This window comes from Equus quagga, chromosome 3 (genome assembly GCF_021613505.1).
Source record: "Equus quagga isolate Etosha38 chromosome 3, UCLA_HA_Equagga_1.0, whole genome shotgun sequence".
Classification (NCBI taxonomy): domain Eukaryota; kingdom Metazoa; phylum Chordata; class Mammalia; order Perissodactyla; family Equidae; genus Equus; species Equus quagga.
This window is the reverse complement of record NC_060269.1, coordinates 101,335,826-101,350,572: the sequence shown is the minus strand read 5'-3', so window position 1 is coordinate 101,350,572 and position 14,747 is coordinate 101,335,826. Positions and strand designations below refer to the sequence as shown.

Below are 14,747 nucleotides of genomic sequence, written 5' to 3'. Positions count from 1 at the left end.
TAAGTTCACCCAAATTTTCATTTATAGATTGGTTATGGATTATTTTCGTCGACACTAGCATGTGGGAATGAGAAACATAATCTTCCACAGCTCACTATTCTTCAATGCTCATGACATGAACTTTTATATCTGGCTCTCTTATAAAGTTTTTCCCAGATCTGTTGTTCCTCTTTTCTCCCTCAACTTCATTGAAAGCTTTCTCAATGTCTTCTGTCTTGTAATTGTTTTGCCATATGAGTTCCTTTAAATGAACCATTCTCATGCAAAAGTATGAATATGGGGAGTATGTAATAACATTGCAAGTATCCACATTCAGGCCCAGAGTAAATCTGAATGCTGGTTTACCCTCCTTTACCTGCTGAACGTCACCTACACACTCTGGTGATGCTACGCAGCCTCAATCCCCACCCTCAACCTTTGTCTCCCATCAGTAATCCCTGACTCCTTGACCCTGATTACTTTAATTCTATCACTTTTTCGTTTCATACTTTTCTATGGTTCTGCAACCTTAATTCACTCTTGCACTCATTTTGGTTGATTGTCCCAGAATAGTCCTTTAGTTCCAAGCTTTAGCATTTGCTCTCTGACTTCAGGTAACCACACAGAAGGAATGACATCCTCCCAGTTGGTCCTTCTCTGCCTGTGGAAGCAACTAGCTCCAGTAAGAGACAGAATTTGGATTCTACTCTTTAAATCGATATACACATTCACCACAACACTTCTGTCATCTTTTCTCAGGTTTCCAGCAGCATTTGAGAGCCAGACTTCACTTCTTGAACCCTTCTCACCTGCCTACAGAACATCATACTCTTCAGATTCTCTTGTAGCTCACTGAGTATTTCTTAAGAATTGCAAGCCCTACATGATCTGTCACTGTCTAGACTCCAATTGATCTGCACTTCACTTTTCCCTTTTTTATTGCTGTTGTTCTTGGTGGTGGTAGTTGTTGTTGTTTTTTAGTCCCTGGACTACATCAGGTTCTTTTCAGCATCTAGGTCTTCATACCAAATACTTCACCTTCCGGAAATACACTTTCCCAACTGTGTGCACAATTTTAGATCTCAATTCATAGTAGATATTGTAGGGGAGGAAGACATTTCCTCTTCCCAAATGTGGGTTCGTCTGGCCGGAGAACAAATTAAATTCACATGAGAAAGAATAGCAAGAAAAAATTAAATAAAACTTTATGAGGAACCATGGCCCAGGGCATTTCTTCCCAAAGGAAGAAAGGGCACCAAAGAAGTGGGGTGCACAGAGTGGTTATATACCCCCAAACAGGGTGTTTCACATATGATTGAAATATCCCTCCCACAATAGTCACAAGATTGCCCTGTCAGCACAGCGCTTGATGGACACAGCAGGTAGTGGTCTGCTGTCTCAGTGGGCGTAGCAGGAGGCAAGTCTATTGTCTTGAACTGAGTGGTCACAGGTGAGCGCAGCAATCAGTTCCTAGCCTAAGGAAAGATGCTTAATCCTTAAAGAAATGCCAACATTGGGAGGGAGAGGGAAGTCAGTTATAGGAGGTTACCAGACAAGTACAATAAAATGCAGATTTAAGTCCTTGCCTTTGGCACAGATCAAGAGTTTCTAGAGAGAAGGTCATCGCCTTTCTTCTCCCTGGTACAGAGAGGGAGGCACCTTTTACAGATAGAGATTTACTTTACAAATGTAAGTGTCCTAACAAAGGGCAGGTTCCATTCCTCAGAGCCTCCTTCCCTGTCCCAGTTTATCAAAAGCAATCAGCCTCAAATAATCCTGATGCCAGCCAAAGAGACATATCTTGGGGTGGCCATTTCCAGGTCCCTACAATATCCTTAAATATCCAATCTAAAGCCAACTTTCTTGTTTTTCTCTTTCATAGAGCCCCATTCTTTGCATATGTAAGACTAATAACATCCACTTATTGTTAGTTTATTTACTTTTTTTTTTTAAGATTGGCCCTGTGCTAACATCTGTTGCTGATCTTCCTCCTTTTTTTTCTTTTTCTCTTTCTCCCCAGTGCCCCAGTACATAGTTGTACATACTAGTTGTAGGCCATCCTAGTTCTTCTACATGGGATGTTACCACAGCATGGCCTGATGAACAGTGTGCAGGTCTGCACCCACGATGCAGACTGGTGGTCTTAACCTCTCAGCCATGGGGCCGCCCCCCTTATTTACTTATTTAATGTCACAATATTACTTCGAGCTCCTTGGGGATAGGACATATAATTTACTAATTACTTTCTATCTAGGCCATAGCACAGTACATAATTCTTTAGAAGCACTCAGTAAATATTTTTGGAGTAAAAAATGAATTGTATTAATAATAAATTTTATGTTCTAAGAGGTATTGGTATTTCTTTACTTATTTAACTACAGAAATGTCCTAAATTAGGAGCTTATTGCTCCAATCTGCCAAATTCTACACAATAAAAGTCAATAAAAGATAAGGAGCACTTTTTGTGTGGTCAGCCAAATTTTTAGTTATTTTCTACAACAAAACTCTTTCATCTTTGGTTACCATACTCAGATATTCAGTGAACTAAACCACAGTTTCTCTATGGTCCTGAGTTATGGTACTGCTTGCAAATTTTCATTTTATATCACCAAATCTACTCCATTTTCTTTGAATGGAAATCACGAATACCATAATTAGTAAGCTACATAAATAATATAACAAAATTATAATTCCTAGGTGGTTTAAGATTACCTGAGGTTCTTAGTTCAGGGAGAGCCATTTCCAACATTGGAACCTTAACAGTTATAAAATCTCGCTCACACTTTTCAACATCTCCATCATTTAGAACCATGTCCACAATTTCACTAACCCAAGTGGTACCTGTGGCAAAAAGAAACATTTTTTATAACCATCACCTACATCTGAGGGAAAAAAGTACCTGGTATAAGCCTATCATCTTAATAAATTCCATTAGAAATTTAATTCTGCAGTTTCCCTTTCTATGCCCCAAATACCTATCTTAATAAACTCAAAGTAGATGGCTGGGTTCACTGATAGGAATACTAATTTTATTTTGGATGATAATTTTATACAGAAGTTGATTTTCAGGAAATGAAAGTTGAAGTCAGACCTGCATTTGTCAGGCCACAAAACTCACCTGATTTGGGGTAAGTGGCTATCACGATGTCATCTGGTCTGCTGTGGAACTGTTCAACCTTTTCCCAGCTGTTCGCAAAAGCGTAGACCATGGGATAACCATGGACCATCTTCAGGTTTTTTCTCAGGATGTCTTTTAGGGAAGTCATTTTTGTACCAGGTTGTGCAAATACTTAGAATATCTACTGACAATCAAATCATAGAGAAATAGAGAGGATACAAATCAGAAGCTGAGTAACTAATGTTATTCTTAAAATACTGCAACTTGACACAAAGTAAAATTGACCTTTAATACACTGATCTAAATACAAAGGGCATTTTTGTGGATATAAAGCTGTAGACTGCAACAGCAGCAACTGGCTCAGTGACAAGCAGAACAAAGGTCTTTAGTGGAAGCGTTGGGAAGAAATGGAACTGCACACCTTAGTTTGAATTAAAAATTACTTTTCACAGAGATATGCTAAAAAATTTCTAGACCCAAGGCAAAATAAATCTATCACTCATCTTTACATTTCAGTTGTATCTCATTTTTCCTTATAAGAAATCTGTTGTCTTTCTTACCTGTGTTCTTTTGTACATAATGCCTCCATTTTCTCTGCCTGCTTCTGAGATTTATTTTTCTTTATCACTAGTTTGGAGCAATTGAATTATCATGTACCTTGATGTGGTTATTTCTATGGGTTAGTGCACGTGTCTGTGTGTGTGTGGCAAGTTTATTGAGCTTCTTGGAATTGTGGGTTTATAGTCATTATTTCTTTAAATATTTTTTCTGTTTCTTCTTCTTCCTTCTGGGACTCCAGGACACAGGAAGTTGTCCACAGCTTACTGACACTCTATTCATTTTTTTAAATCTTTGTGTGTTTTATTTTGGATAACATCTATTGCTATGTATTCATGTTCACTAATGTTTTCTTCCGCAATATGTAATCTTATGTTAATCCCATCCAATGTATTTTTATCTCAGACATTGTAGTTTTCAACTCTAGAAGATCATTTTGGGAATTATTGCCAAAATGATCTTCTAGAGATTAAAACTCTCAACTTTTCAAGCATATTGAATACAGTAATAATGACTCTTTTAATGTCTTTACTTGCTAATTCTAACATTTATGTCAGTTCTAGGTTGTTTCAATTGAACAATTTTTCTTTTCATTATGGATTTCTTCTTTTGCTTGTTTGCATGCCTGATGTTTTTTATTGGATGTCTGGTCTTGTGCCTGGGTTTTTCCTCCCTGAGCCATGGCCTGGGAATTTTCTCAAGGAAATGAGTTGGGAAAATCATAGGGCTCAATTTGTTTGTTTCCTATCCAATGTCATTCATTTCGGTTGTTTCATGCAAAAGGGTAAATCTAGTTTCTGTTACTCTGTCTTGCTTAGAAGCTATGATAGTTAATTTTATGTGTCAACTGTCCTAGAGCAAGAAGTGCCTAGATATTTGGTCAAACATTATTCTGAGTGTTTCTGTGACAGTGTTTTTAGATGAGATTAACATGTAAATTGATGTACTAAGTAAAGCAGATTGCCCTCCCTGCTGTGGGTGGGCCCCATCTGATTGGTTGAAGGCCTCCATAGACCAGAAATCTGCCCATCTCCTGAGTAAAAGAGAATGCTTCCTGTCTGATGGTCTTCGAGCTGTGACATCAGCTTCTTCCTGCCTTCAGACTGGAACTAAAACATCAACTTTTCCTGGATTTGGAGCCTGGAAGCTTTTGAACTGGAGCTATACCATCAGCTCTCCTGGTTCTTAGGCCTTCAAACTCTTAGTGGAACTCACTTTAGTGGAACTAAATCATCAGCTATCCTGGGTCACCAGCTTGTCAACTCATCCTGCAGATCATGAGACTTGCTTGCCTTTAAAATCACATGAGACAGTTATATATGATAAATCTCTTCATGTGTATATATACCATAGAAATTACTTTGTATACTATTTGATTAATAACTATTCTAATTATAATAATACCAACTCTGAATTGGAATTCCATTAGTCTTCTAAGCTATTCAAAATATTTTTGTTCTGAGAGACTACATTAGGATTCTCCAGAGAAACAGAACCTATATAGAGAGAGAGAGAACGAGAGAGAGAATTTATTATAAGGAATTGGCTCACACGATTATAGAGGCAAACCAAGTCACAAGATCTGTAGTTGGCAGGCGGCAGACGTAGGAAAGCCAATGATGTGGTCCTAATCTCAAGGCCAGTAGTCCTCAGACCCAGGAAGAACCAATATTTCAGTTCAATTGCAAAGGCAGGAAAAAAATCAATATCTGAGTTCAAAGACAGTCAGGCAGGAGGGTTTTCCTCTTACTCCCAAGAGAGTCAGCCTTGTTGTTCTTTTTGTTCTATTCAGGCCTTCAACTGATTGGATGAGGTCCATCCACATTAGGGAAGGCAATCTGCTTTACTCAGTCTATTGATTCAAAAATTAATCTTATCCAGAAATACACTCACACCCACACTTAGAATAATGTTTGACCAAGTATCTGGGCTCTCCGTAGCTCAATCAAGTTGGCCTAGAAAGTTGACCATCAAAGAGAGCTATTCATTATTTATTTTTTCCACTTAATCTCCACTGAACTTTGTAAGTGAAACTCTAGCCTTGCTCTTACTAATGTGTTTCTAATTTTACAACATTCCCACCTCCCACACACAGAGAATGCAAACATCCCAGAAATAGATGAAAACATAGAATGTAGAAGTAATAGGTTCCTTTATGATATATTGTCCCATTTATTTCTGGGAATCTGTCATTCAATAATAATAGATAATGTATACCACCATATGAATAGAATTTGAATTAATAACAACCTAAATCACATAATATCTTGGATGAAATTGCATTACCTCTAGCAAAATAATTGTAATTAGATCTCAAAGATTGTCAAACTCTGATTGGCAAATTGATTGTTAAATGCAGATTTCATCAGCCAAAAGTTTAGTAAGTAGGGGCTGGCCCCGTGGCCGAGTGGTTGGGTTTGTGCGCTCTGCTGCAGGCGGCCCAGTGTTGTGTTGGTTCGAATCCTGGGCATGGACATGGCACTGCTCATTGCGTCCCACATGCCACAACTAGAAGGACCCACAACGAAGAATATACAACTATGTACCGGGGGGCTTTGGAAAGAAAAAGGAAAAAAAATAAAATCTTTTAAAAAAAAATTTAGTAAGTAATTTGGTGACTGAAAAATCCCTTGAGGGTGCTTTAAGCAGTGATTGCACTTAGTAAGCTTTCAACAGTAACTTGCGTTATTAATCCCTAATTTAAAAGCCAGCTTCTGCTTAAACTGGTAACCTAAAATTGATTTGTATAGAACCATGCATGCTTTTGATTAGGAAAAACATGTTGGTGTAATAGTCTGATATTTTAGAGATAATTCCTCCACTCACCCACCCCTAAAAATGTCTAGAAGAGAGAAATATGAACAAACATTTCTTCCTTTTATATTGTAAGACAAGAATTATATGTCATGTTTTTGTATCTTGTAATTAATGGGTATGCACACAAAAATAGAGTATATTTTGGTTTCTCCAAATGTTGTTATTAAACCTGGGATTTGTCTTAAAATATATGGCATCTTATTTTAGAAATACAGAGAAAATAATTTGAATTTTGCATCTTCATTACTGCTAATAGAGTAAATGAGCTGAGGGCCTCAGGAGCCTAGAGAAGAGTATACTGATGGAAGAGCAGGATCAGCATGGAGCAGACACGAACAAGTTTATAGTGGGCAAGATCCTACGGCAAGGATGCCAGTGAGAGCTGAGTCGCCATGGCATTTTAGGAAATTTATATTAAATATTCCATATTAAATTATTGCCATCTATGTGTTTCTCAGTTATTCTCTATTTTTGGTAAAATATCTTGTTGCCTTAGAATTCCCTTGTTGGTGGAGGGGCAGGGTCTAGTAGAAGAAATTCTTCATCACGAAATACTATGGAATACATCAGCAACCTCAAGACCTGAACAAATAAAGTGATTGCTCAAGAACTCAGCAGATGCAGGAAGTGAAAAGAAGTGAAATAGCGTCTATAAGCATTGTGCGTGGAATGAAGTTGGTATTGAATGAACTGAATGGAAGAATGAATGATGAGACCTATATTTCCCACCCACAATCTTGGAAGATCTTGGGGTTAGAGTTATTTCCCAGTTTGTATATAAAGGAATGAGTGACAGCAGAAGTCACATAGTATATTCAGATATTAGACTTGAGGTTCCCATAATAAATGAAATACTTTTCCTTAAAACATTTTATTCTATTAATTTCCTAGCAAATTATTTCTTCCTAGATTATGTAAAGGTAAATATCAATCCCAAATTCATTTGAACACTTGTATATTCTGAATTAATTGAGGAAAATAAATGAGAATCTCTTTTTGTTCTTTGGCTCCAGAATGTAAAATTTTGTAGCAATACAACTCTACTGACCAACTCTTATTGTGGATACAAATTCATATGGGAAAGTAAATGAATATTGAAGACACAGAGTCCCTTTTTGTATATAGACAAATTTATTCCCCACATAATAGGTGGTTAACATTATGTTGTATATTTATAACATCATTCACGGTCACCCTTCACGTCTTAACTCATCCTTTTCCACTTTTTTATTTATTCATTTTAATTTAATTTGTACTATTGTTTTATGTTTATGTAATTGATTCATAATTGCTATTCAAATACAGTCCATATACAAGCACCATGTACTACTGGCATCACCAGAGTGTTGGAAATGCTGAATCTCAGGCCTCAATCCAGAATCAGAATCTATAGTTTAATAAAATCCGCAAGTAACATGCATGCATAGGAAAACTTGGAAAGCATGACTTATAACCATTTTTAATCTATTCTCTAGAATATAGAATGTAGAAAAACGATTTATCAAAATGAATTGTCTTCTAGAAAATAAATTGTATTGATTGTGCTTAATATATATTATCTCTAATCAATACCTACCCTGACGATGAATCTTACTTTCATTTTGTAGGTAAGATTAGGAAACTGAGCTTCAGAGAGTCTGCTCAAAGGCACACGAGACGTGAGCAGCAACTCAGAAATAGTATTCAATTTTCTCAGCTCTCCTCACCTGATCATACTGCAAATCTACTGTGAGTGGGCCCAAACCAGAGACAAAAAATGTCTATCACTGATCTCATTCAAATAAGGGTGTTCACAGTTCGTGAGGAAATTTTCTTTTGACAAAGCAAACTTCCCTCTGACAAAAAACTCAAGCTCCTCATGCTGCAAAAATGTTGTCAGAGAAGGATGGATATGAGTAACAAGATGAAAATAAGGTAGCTGATTCTCGATGTATACTAGTCACGTCTAAGAAAGCGGGTGTAACCAATTCAGGAACCTAGGAATATTACTTCTGAATTAGCACTGCCTCATCATAACCAGCAGAAGGTGATGAGTTCAGAATTATATGTGGACATGAGTGCAGGGGAGCAGCCTGAAAGACATAGACAACAAATCTTGTTGAGTCAGACACTGGAAGATGGTTTATGAATGATAGTTACTTTAAAATACAAAAATTACTTCATAAAAATCTTTTAAATCCTACCAGAAAGTAACAAACAATTTTATGTGGTTATATTCTATAATCTACATGACACCACTACTCTTCCTATTTAAGTAAAGCCATAGACTGAAAATTAAACTATCGAAATTGGCTTAAAAAAATTAGTGGGAAAAAAGAGAAAAATGGAAAACAATGTCCTTCATAGGAGAAACTAACTGAGTCATTTGATATTAAAACTGAATGGTTCTATTAGCGAGAAAAGAATGTTTTTTTCCGTTTCTCCCACCCTCACAAAGTCCAGCTCTATTTCGTCCACATCGAACACCAGCTACTGAAATAAATGTCGTAAACCACATATTCTATATTATATAAAGTGTGTCATAATGGTGGGGGTGTGTGTGTAGGGGTGGAGGGAAGACGGGAGCAGAGAAGTGAGGACTTGAAGTGGTTTCCTTTTTCCCTCCTGCCTACAGTTTCATGAGAGATCTTAAATCCTGGCATGCTTCATAAGAGTTCCATTGAACCCAGAAAAATCACTGAAAGCCTGAGACATTCTGCACAGCATAAACGACAACACTGAGTTTCCTGTGGGAAAATTGGAATTAGGCAAACATATTCAAATTACAAATGTATTCAAAACAGAAATCATTTAAGGAGCACAATGCTCTGAAGATACAAGGTAAAAACTTCAAGAAAAGAGAGTCAAAAAAAGCAAATTTTACCTCACAATTTAATCCTCTTTTTCAGTTTTCATTTTCAGTCAGTGGCACTGCTGGGAGCTGGTGGCACTCCTGGAAGGGCAGGGCGGGAAAGGCCAGGGAGACTCACTCCTGTCTCTGGGGAAAAAAAAAAGTTCAAGGGTACGATCTGAATTTAATAATCAGTGACTTTACAGGCAGTAAAGATATAAAAAGTCTAAACTACACACACACAGAGTCAGACCCTGCTGTTTCAACAGCTAGAAGAGCCAGGAAGCACCGAGAAGGAAGTGGATCAGGGTGGAGGCCAGAAAGAAGCAAAGTCAGAGATTCTCTAGATTTGAAGGTTCCCATAAGCCTTCAAAGGGTCTGAGAGAAATGCGCAGAAAAAGAAACTGAAGGGTGAGTGGATGGAAGACCGTTGCTTCTCTACAACTCATAAGAATGTCATCTAACAATTTTGTTCATGATGAAAAGTCATTTGTGTGTGTGTGTGTGTGTGTACATGTGTTTTCATCTGGAAGAAACTTGAGTTCCCAACATCATGGAAAGAGCAAGCATACACTAAAAATTAAATAATAACTTTGGCAGCAGAAAAGAAAGGGTAGAACTAATGGTTTCAGAATGCAGTTGCTTTCTGTCACTCTAATCATTTCTATAACCTCTCAGCTCTTTTTGTTTTTTGTATTCTGAGTCACATATACAAAGAAGAGGAATAAACAAGAAGCTTGTGCGTGAAGGGGAAGGAATTTTGGCCCAGATATATGCTTCTGACCTCTACCTCCACTACCTCAGCCACCCTATAAGATTCTCTGACGCTCTAGTTGTGAGCATCAATCTTTTTGCTAAGGGCACTTGTCTCAAACTTAGATGCAGTTACAACTGCCAAGCCTTTGCCCTGGCGATTATACCTATGTAGGCCTGGGGAGGTCATAAAGCCCAGAAACAAACTAGCACATTCTTTTAGACTCTCCATTTTATTTACAGATTTTTAAGGAAATTTTAAAAACAACATATTTGTGTTTTTAAAAGATTTTGCCTACAGATTCCTAATTTTCTCTGCCAGCCAGTGGTTTGTGTATGTGTGTGTGTGTGTGTGTGTGTGTGTGTGTGTGGTGGGTAGAAATATTGAGAGAGAGAACACAGAGAAAAGGCATTTATGTGCACCTGGTATAGTTGTATTTTGTTGCCGTTCTTGGGAATCATAATCCTTCTCAGTGCATCAGGTACACAAATCTGGAGAGCATTGAGATCTGTCATATTAATGCCCATCTGGCTCTCTTTGACAGAGAATGTGGAACATCTGATTTTTCTAAGGTGTTCTCAAAGCTAGTTTGTTCATTTTTTGTATGGTTTGATGACTCTGTAAACTAAAGGTTTTTTTTTTTTTTTCCATTTTGATAACACATAAAGCCATTGGCTCTCACAAATCACTTCCCCTTCCTGCCAAACTTCATGCTAGCAAGTGACATGTTCCAAAGACACAGGGTCAGGACAATTCTCCCACCCACGGTGGAGGACCATCAAAAGCAAAAGCTGGGGAAATTATATTTTCAATTGGGAGTACAGACCTGTGATTGTAAATTAACAGTTGCAGTGCTAGTTAAAAACCAATTAAGGAGGCAAGACAATGATGAAGATCTAGGCAGCCTGAAATCAGGTAAAGTTTGAAGACCTGTGGAATTATACCTCAGGCTCTCTTCAATAAATGTGTCAGTGAACTGGATGATTGTGTTATCCCAGCCACAACTAGTGAAGCTATGCAAAACAGCAGCAGGCTCGCTGACAGCATTCAGTCATCAAATCCATCCTGTCCTAAATACTACACTAGGCCTGGCTCATTTATAAATAATTATTCAATAAGGTCATTCTCAACAGCTCAAATTTGTCTCAGGAGATTGAGAGATTGTAAATGATTTGGCTAAAATCTTATAAGTATTAGGTAACAAATCAGGCCCAGAAAACCACTTGTGACTCCAAAGCTATGTGGCCTTAACAAATAAAATAATAGAGATGAGAGAGAGATTAGGAGATTACAGAAAAGATTCACGGTACATGTACTCATTTTTCCCTGAAATGTGTCCTTTATGCGCATCCACCAGTCTAAACACAAGTTTGGATTCTTTCAGTGTCCCTAATGTCTAGTCAAATGAAAAAATAAATAAATTCTATGAGAAGTTAAATAAAAATTAGAGAAATTATTTTATGGTAGGTGAGAAAGGTAAAACGAGAGGTATGCAAAATTTTTAAATATTGTTTTTTCTCTTTATAAAAATTTTATGTACATGTTTCAAAATAACTCTAAAGATGTAGAAAATATGGAATTAAATTTGTTCTAAATTTCACTCACAGAAACAACCACTATTAATATTTGAGTATTTTCAGGATATACTTCTAAAAATTTTTACACAATTTTTTCCAAAATAGATATTATATTATACATACCAGTTTTAAGCTGAATTTTTCTATTGAGAAAAATTATTTCTTACTACTAACAAATTTTTTGGAAGCAAAATTGCTAAATCAAAGGTAGGTACTTTGTAAAGTTTACATCAATTTAAATTTTCTTTAGCAGAATATCATTGCACCTTTCATCCATCCTAGAGAATAACATTTGATATGGCTTTGTGTCTTTGTGGTGGTGTATAATGTTATAGGCGAGAATAGTCACCTCATTGTTTTAATTGACATTTCTTTAGCTACATGAGAGCTTGTTTTTTTATGCTATTCTACTTTTTTTTTAGAGGGTAGGTAAATTATTATTAGTCTTTTCTTATTTTTCTATTGAAATCTTTATGTGATAATTTTAAGAGCTCTTTATATATTAAGGATTGTAATCATTTTTCTTTCATAAATGGAACAAATATGTGCCCGGTTGCCATTTTAATTTTACTTATTTTCTTCACAGGATTTGTGGCATGCAATTTACCTTTGCATAATAGCCACATATTTATAGATACATTGTAGTTTTTTGTTATTTCTCCTTATCTCCTATAAGAAGATACATTCTTTGAAGACAGGAACTGTGTCTTATGTTTTAAAAAATTACATACTCAAAGAAAATACAAAGAAATGCTAAATACATGCTTGCTTTTTGTATGTCAATTAGTGAAGAAAAGGGCCTCTAGATTTTAGCCACACATGCTTATAATGACCACAGTGCATTTTCATTTTCACGCATGTTTATAAAAATAATATCCTCAAATTGTGAACCTAGTACTACTGAATAAATGTTCTAAAGGTTTTAAAGAGCAAGTTCAAAAATGGAAAGTGAGAAGAAACGTTGGAACTGGAAATTCAATTTTTGTGATATTTAACTTAAGGCAAAAGTGATGACGGTTTTTCCTAGATCATGTTTTCCTAGTTCCCTTTTACATTTTTAGACGTTTGTCTTTATTTTCTTTATCTAGGATTATGCATTTTAATGTCCTAATATCGATCTATGTTCTGCATTTTTTTTGGTTCTTATACCAGTGACTTCTGCATATGTAATATTTTTCTCAGTTACCCTTCTTATGAATGTGTGAGTCCAAGGAAAAGCCAATCTTTTTTGAAGCTATTTTGTTCCCTGTAAATTCCAGAGCACAAGGCCATCTTTGTTTCACTGTGATAGAAATAATGGTAAGAGTCACTTCCTTGAAATTCCTTGTTTCGTCATAGCTCACTTACCTGAGAAGGCTGGGATTAGGATGGAGATGAATCTCCTTCCCTCTCTGAAGGTGAGTTATACTGATGTGTCACCAGGATGCTTTTTCCTCACTTCTCACTTCAGAATTGGAAAGTCCCTCATCTGAATATTGACATCCTTGCACACATCAGTCATCTTTAATGACAAAGAAGGATGGTAACAGTAAAGATACATTATTGGATAAAGAAATATGCACAAGAAATAAAAAAATTATTAGCATTGGGGAATAATTTTCAAAAGTAAGGTTACAGAATCTGGTTCTTCTTTGTTTAAGTGTCTTGGAAAGTAAAGGAATCTGCTTGTTCAACACTAGTTTAAAGTTCTTTTATGGCAAAACTTGAGCTTATTCCCCTTCATAAACTAATTGTCTTTCAAGCTCCCACTTAGAGGACATTAGGTTGTGTTGCGCAATATGAATGGTACCACCTGGAATTGTAGTGTGCACAACGTGCACAACTGTACTCACTGGCTCTATAGATTAGCAATAATCTTGACCATAATAGTACACCTGGTAAACATTTGGATGAAAGGCTTTTATATATGTTAATAATCATAGGGTTATGTGATAGATTAATACGACTTTTTAATTCTAGATATAGAAAACAGATTTAGTCAATTGTGCTTGGTAAATACCAGCATGCAATTAATCTCACATTGCTTTATCTCTAATTATCAATTTGACCCAAAGTCCAAGTAGTCAGCCTTCAATGAGAACATAGCACAAGGATGAGATCATGAACTTCAGTATCTGGAAGATAAATTTGAGTTCAAACCTAGATTCTCCCACTTGTTCCTTGTTGGGTAAACACTATTGAAACCAAAATGAATGCAAAAGTAAATTCTCATACACAACTACCACCAGCCAAATATACTCTCTTCTTCCTCAAGGAAGGGACGTCTGTTTGGTTAGGCAAGACAACGTTCTTAGGACTATGGGTATGTATATTTTTTTCTTTCTTTGTCATTGTTAATCAATGAGACTTTACAGAACAATGGCCAGTGAATGTCTCATCACCAAAGTGGTAATCCTAGGTACTGTAGGAGTGCTTACTTTCTTAGCTGCCAAACAGAAAATTCCTTTTTGGCAGCTGTAGTTTTTGTATATACTTCTGACTTTATCTTACCCCTGGAGAAGGAAGTAACAAAGTCTGCTACCTGATGTCCAGTCTCCTTCCCATTTGTACACACCCTACTCCACTCCTAACACACACACACACACGCACGCACGCACGCACGCACGCACGCATATTGTTTCCAGGAAGAAAAAGAGGACAAAGAGAATTGCTTTCCTGAGAACCAGACCAACACACACCCCCTGACTCACAAAAGTACAAGAGAGTAACCTAACTCGTGTTCACCACAGAGTTAAAGGGCTTGAGTTTAAGACCTTCCGTCTCTTTTACAAAGTGAAGGAAGAAGCAAGTAGAGGCACAGTTTGGTTCTGTCTTTTCTTTAACCGTCTTGGGAAAGGTGAGCAGCTGCCTTTACTGCCCATACTTCTACTTAGAATTCCATTTCCTGAAAAAACAAAAAAATCAACAACAACAAAAGCTCTCTGAAGGAAGTGTGCGTTTGGCCTGAGACCTCATAAGCTGCTTCAGCGAAACGTAAAAATGATATTTTGTAATAACATGGAATTTGCACTTTAATATCCCAAGCTTTACACCCGTCATTTCTCCCTCCCTGACCTCTACAGCTTTAGAGGTAGTCTCCCAGGATCTGAACCTCGTCCACTCTCAGCCTGATGA

General features: G+C 36.7%; 1 protein-coding gene across 3 annotated transcripts in view; it reads right to left on the bottom strand.

Moving 5' to 3' along the window:
- SULT1B1 (sulfotransferase family 1B member 1) overlaps nt 1–9,662 on the bottom strand; it is a 22,804-nt gene extending 13,142 nt beyond the window's left edge. Inside the window, exons 1-4 of one of the 3 annotated variants that reach the window (XM_046656823.1) lie at nt 9,544–9,662; nt 9,336–9,449; nt 3,098–3,281; nt 2,692–2,820 (exon numbers count right to left, since the gene is read on the bottom strand). In XM_046656823.1, coding sequence (XP_046512779.1) covers nt 2,692–2,820; nt 3,098–3,245 — 277 coding nt within the window. In that variant the 5' untranslated portion in view covers nt 3,246–3,281; nt 9,336–9,449; nt 9,544–9,662. Of the gene's footprint in view, nt 1–2,691; nt 2,821–3,097; nt 3,282–9,335 lie in introns of all 3 variants that reach the window. The other 2 variants (XM_046656821.1, XM_046656822.1) reach the window with 2 other exon arrangements.
- Between the last annotated feature and the right edge of the window lie 5,085 nt (nt 9,663–14,747).